Consider the following 6,000-nt stretch of genomic DNA (forward strand, 5'->3'; position numbering starts at 1 on the left):
AAAATACCCTCTCAAGACTGTTTAAATATAAACAGAAAAAAAAAATGGAAAGGTTCAAGGAAAGCGATCAGATTAATAGCATTTTCTTGCTCAATAAATAATACAGCTTCTGTTAATCCAATTATTTCTAATGGAGTATATAGTGCTACCAGTGAATGCTAACGAAGGCAAGTTTGATGAATTAAACTTTCCACTGAGCCACGTAACATCTACTACCCAATGGACTGCTCTAAAAGCTTCTTCTACAGAATAGATCTCACCGGAATTCTTTATTTGTGCATTAAGGGTTACATTGATTGTATTGGACTCCAAGGTAATTGATGAAATTCTTTTCAGGATCAGTTGTTTTGTGCATTGTTGGGTAGTCTGACAAAGGGCACAACACTGACTGCAGAGTCCCTTCTTACACAGTTTTTGTTATACACACATTATTTTTTTTATATGTGCCTGGATGAAAAGAAGGGCGACAGGGACAGGCAAGCCATTGCAGAGTTTTGTATACTTCTGGTCCAGAGTAGGTAAAATACATAAATACATAAATACAATACTGACTGCACTTCTACAAGTTTGCCCCTTAATTGTAAGCCAAGCTTCTACAATTGTAAGACATAGGGGTAGATTTATTAAAAGGCAAATCCACTCTGCACTACAAGTGCAGTCGCTGTAGATTTGAGGGGAAGCTCTGAAATGAGGGGAAGCTCTGCTGATTTTATCACCCAAATCGTGCGCAAGCTAAAATGCTGCTTTTTATTTTACTTGCATGCCCCCCTCGGAGCTACAGCGGCTGTACTTCCAAGTGCACTTTTAATGCAAAGTGGATTTGCCTATAGTAAATAACGCCCATTGCTCCAGATGATAAAGCCAATTGATGACTGTATGTAGAAGTTTCTGCAAAAGTCATATCAGTGCCCTCTAAGAATTTCTGTGTGATATAGATAGACATCTATCTATATCACACACAAATTCTTAGAGGGCACCGATATATGTCTTGTGCAGAAACTTCTACATACAGTCATCAATTGGCTTTATCATCTGGAACAATGTCTTAGAATTGTAGAAGCTTGACTTGCAATTAAGGGGCAAACTTAAATTTATTATAATATATATATATATATATATATATATATATATATATATATATATATATATATATATATATATATATATATATCACACACGCAATCCCCAGGTTACAAACATCCAACTTAAAACGACTCCTACTTACAAACGGAGGGAGACAACAGGAAGTGAGAGGAAATTCAATTCTGTAAGACTTATGGGAAAAAGGTGTCTCCACTGAAGCTTTATCACCAATCCTTGTTTCCACAACAACCCAAAATCCAATTGTCATTGGGACAGAAAGTGAGGTGAAATCTTTTGAACAGGGGCACAGACAACAAAACAAATGTTACAGGGGTGTTATTCCTTAATTACACTATCCAAAAATCTTAAAAATATTTTTTGGCTTGAGTTACAGTTAAAAAAAAAAAAAATGTACCTGTTCCGACTTACAAACAAATTCAACTTAAGAACAAACCTACAGTCTTTATATTGTTTGTAACCCAGAGACTGCCTATATATCACACCTACTAAACATCCCAAAAAAACTGTACCCCCCCATCTTCCATACATGTTATAAAGACGGTTACGTCTAGTTATTAATGTAATATTTTTTGAAGTTAATGTGCTTTCCCTTGAAGGGGATGCAGGGCCTGTACATGAGGTCTCCATTCTGAATACTATCTGAGTCTACGTTTCATGTTTCTCAATGGAGTCAAGGTAAGGCACAGACCTAACCTCTTCTAGCTCACTGCAGTAATGGAGAGCCTCTGCCAACTGGTACCTTTAACAAATAAAGAACCAGCTCTCAGACCTGCAAGCAGTCAATGAGCAATTTTAGCCAGACTGCTGGGTTAATTCTACCTCTTTGGTATTCCAAGAAGTACTCTTTGCTGCAGAACAATATGACAACATACACATGCTCTCAGAGAATCCAGCCCTGCAAAGCATTGCCTCATTGTAACTGTCCTTAAATAATGAGTACTTCAGCGGGAACCAGCATAAAGAAAACACGTACAAGAAGATTTTTACATCCAAGGGCGAAATGGCAAAAATGTGACCCTACATGTTCTGCTGTTTGTTGATGTTGGGATGTCACAATAGCAAGGAAAGCTATGATCTACTACACTGCAGTGCCAACGTCAGAGGCAAACCAAGGGATTCATCGCTCTTAATGGGACTGAAAACCAAGAGGAAAGGCAGGTCATGCAGGACCAAGGGAATGCAACAAAAAAAAACATTTCATTATAATCATGTAACCCGCTATCAGCACACATTGCAACAGCAACACAGGCCATGGGGACAGACCAAACAATACAGGAGGCACATAGCTCAGTTTCCTTCTCAAGCAAGTCTCAGTGAAAAAATCAACCTGCTGTTGCTTTTGCGTTCTCTATTTTATCGTCTCCGTTGGCTTTTCAGCCTAGCAAAACGTGTCCTTAAAAACACAAAACGGGACTGGGAAATTCTATTAATCTCCAACAGGAGGAAGCCTACACAGTGTACTGCAAACATTAACCCTGTACAGGCTTCTTTCACTGCATCACATAGCAGCTCTACTGATGCTGCATGGAAATCACACACTCTATGGATAGGAATCACAAAATAGCCAGCGACAAACACATTTCCACAAGATGTTCACTTAGTCACGGTGCTCCTCTGGATGGCACTGCCATGCTCTCAGGGTATTATGAAGAGGCACAAATGAGTAACAACCTGACACTGTTTGGATTTTTTTTTTCTCTCTCTACTTTGGAGAGGTGGTTCGTGTTTGGAATATTTGCAAGCTAATCAGAAACTATTGCAGGATGTCAGTGCCATAGCTGATGTGTGATAGCCAACTGCAGCCTTCTACTGAAAAAAAGGTGCTTACATGCCAGCTACCTGCATTGGCAATATTTACATTTTATTTCTTTTTTTCAAAAAGAGAAAAGGAAAAAAAAAAAAAACACACAAAGTTACCACACAAAAACCTGAATATCATCTTATCCTTCAAGTTTAAAAATGTAGGCTTAAAGGGTACATGAAAATAGCATCGGCCTTTTCATAAAAATAATCTCATCGCTTAATCTGATTAAAGACGTAGAGCTACTCGTCAGAATGCGATAGGCAGATATTCAAAAAAAGCAACATTATGCAAGGTCTTTTTTTTTTTTTTTTTTTTCTTTGTATAGCTTACCACTTGGGTTCTTGTTTTTCTTGAGACTCTTGCCACAAAGACACTGCAGCATATGCGTTCCTTTGCTGAAAATGTTCCAAAGAAACCACATTGATTTGGGCAAAAAGCAATCCAGCAGTTTAGACACCCTGAGAACGAAGAAATCCTTGTTGTTGCATACTAAGAGGTTGTGATCAGTTCTCCAGAACAAGGGTACCAATTTAACCATAGAAAATGATTATTTTCCTAGCTTCTCCCAGTCTTTGATTTCCTTGCAAGGGTTGTTTTTTTTTTTTTTTTTTCGCAGACTCCTCAATTAGAGAGAGCTGTGTTGTATTTTGCTTTTTTTTTTCTTTTTCTTTTTTATTGTTTCCGCTCTCAGATGTGTATAAGATTTAATGGTTGTAACTATATCAGCATGAGCTATTGCCAACATGCACAATCTTCCTTTCCAGCATGCAGCCAAATGAAAGTAAGCTAAAGAATTCCCAAGAGAGGCCAAAAAAACTAATCTCAGAACAGTGAGGCATGTACGATCCCCGAAGTAAAAACCATTGCCTGTCACTTGATTGCTATGAGGAAGGGTGGATCTGTAGAGCATCAAAAGCCAAGGCAGGATTCATGGTACTAAAAGACTGCAGTTGTAGCATCAAGCACAACAAATATCACCCAGCCAGGAAGGAAAGATGATAGAAACTCCCCTCTCCAAGTGTCAATAGTATTACCATCAATCCCCAGTGATCTCTGCAATCTTATTTAACCTGCAGTTCCAAATCATAGAACAGCACTGGTGTAAATCCAGATCCCCTTAATAGATGATTACTGTGGGTGGAAAGAGAGACAGATCCTCTTCCCTTGCTCTCACTCTCCCTGCTGCTTCAAGCACTGGTATGCATTAGAAATAAATTTCCCTGTCTTTCACTCCCTGTGCTTGGCTCTGAATTGCAGGCACAGATAGAGTAGGAGGAGTTGAAGATTTTTTTTTTTCCCATTTTTTTTTTTTTTTGTAATAAAAAGCTTTATTTCATCCTAAACCTAGACACATGTTTTTTTTTTTTATTCCCTACTGATGGTGAGATGCAATTCTGTATCATCATAAGGCACTGCTAAGGTTAATTGAATATTTATAACAGCTGTTAAAAGCTGAGTTGATTATTTAATATGAGAAAATTGTTTTGCAGCTTGTGTCACCTAGTAATAATAAAATCTGTATATATGAAAATAATTAGAGGAAATATTGAAGAAACAACATATTTTATTGGCAATTAAGAAACATTATTTTTTCTATTTTTTTTTCAATAAACAAAGAGCAGGAGGGTGTGATCCTTCTTGCACAGATGATCTTGAAAGCTTTGAATGGTTTATATGCACTAAATCTCAAAGAGCATCTAAACATTAAACTGCACTGATAGCACAAACAATAGCAATGCAGTGCACATGTCTGCGGCTCGGCTGTTTGCACGGGGGATTTGCCGATCAGTCAGGCAACGTGCGTTATTGCAGCATGTTACTGGTGTTTTACCTTCTAAGCATGCTTTTCTATGTAAATGGCTCGTGCATTGTTTTATTAATGTCCGTCGTTGCTGTAGCAACCCAACACTGTATTTAATTTAGGGTTTTGTCTATTTTATATATTTTTTTTCTTTTATTGTATGTGTGTGTGTATGTGTGTGTGTTCATGGGGGAGGGGTGGTGGGTGTCTTCTAAGATAAATATAACTATCTGTTACTATTTATAAGATTAAACTGTTCTGGATAGGAATAAAAACTCAAATGAAACTGTATGATGCGGTATCATCACTTTCAAAGAATCACTAAGGTAACCAGTTATTTTAAAAGTCAGTTGCAATTGTCTTTTTTTTTTATAAAAGCATAATATATATATATCATACAGTTACACAATGCAAAACAGAATTTTTAGAATTCCTTATCAAAATGGTCTTTAAAGCTGGCCATACACTGTACAATCTGATTGTACAATCTCTGTATAATCCCCGTTTAGATTTGGCAAAATTATGTGACATGAGGATAAACCTAAACATATAATTCAATTCGCTTTAAATTAGGCAGGCTCTTGCGCTTTATAGCTAATGGTAGATCTAAAGAAGATTGTACAATCAGATTATATAGATACTTAGGAAAACATATACCGGGGACCTTGAAGGTGCCGATAACATACGGGGGGGGGGGGGAGGATTTACTAATACCGGTGCACATAGAATCTGGTGCAGCTGTGTGTGGTAACCAATCAGCTTCCAGGTTTTATTGTCCAAACTTAATTGAACAAGCTGAAGTCAGAAGCGGATTGGCTACAATGCACAGCTGCACCAGATACTGAGTGCACCAGTTTTAGTAACTCTCCCCCTTAGTGTTACTAAACCCACAACAGTAAAATCAGTCTGTATATGCAGCATGGCATGCTCGTTATACTCACTTTGGAACTTAAGGGGTTAATCCTCTGCATTGAGTAAAAAAGGCTTTTTTGTCCTGTATGAATAGATCCTCCCCCTCCTGCACTGTCTATTGGGGAAAGCTGGCTAACACAGGCAGAGTAGCCTCCCTGCACATGCTCAGTTATGTATTTTATGCTGGAGAGAACAGTCACTTGTTCTCAGAGCTAGCCAGGTCACATTATATTAACATCACACATGGGGGCGTGTATATAGGCTGCAGTGAAAATCTCCTCCTTCCTGAACTCTCAGCACTGGAGAAGATGTGCAGTTTATCATGTAACCGTCGTATACAGATCATCCAAAAAGGTATATAGTGGCAGTATTGTAATGG

At 38.0% G+C, this 6,000-nt stretch overlaps 1 protein-coding gene across 1 annotated transcript in view; it reads right to left on the reverse strand.

The window, feature by feature from the left end:
- Positions 1 to 4,167, reverse strand: part of FGF14 (fibroblast growth factor 14) — a 756,823-nt gene extending 752,656 nt beyond the window's left edge. Inside the window, exon 1 of the mRNA XM_077482968.1 lies at positions 3,239 to 4,167. Within this exon, the coding sequence (XP_077339094.1) occupies positions 3,239 to 3,446 (208 nt within the window). The 5' untranslated portion in view covers positions 3,447 to 4,167. The remainder of the gene's footprint in view (positions 1 to 3,238) is intronic.
- Between the last annotated feature and the right edge of the window lie 1,833 nt (positions 4,168 to 6,000).

This window comes from Lithobates pipiens, unplaced genomic scaffold, assembly GCF_037356315.1.
Source record: "Lithobates pipiens isolate NorthernLeopardFrog02 unplaced genomic scaffold, aLitPip1_a1.2 Scaffold_16, whole genome shotgun sequence".
Classification (NCBI taxonomy): domain Eukaryota; kingdom Metazoa; phylum Chordata; class Amphibia; order Anura; family Ranidae; genus Lithobates; species Lithobates pipiens.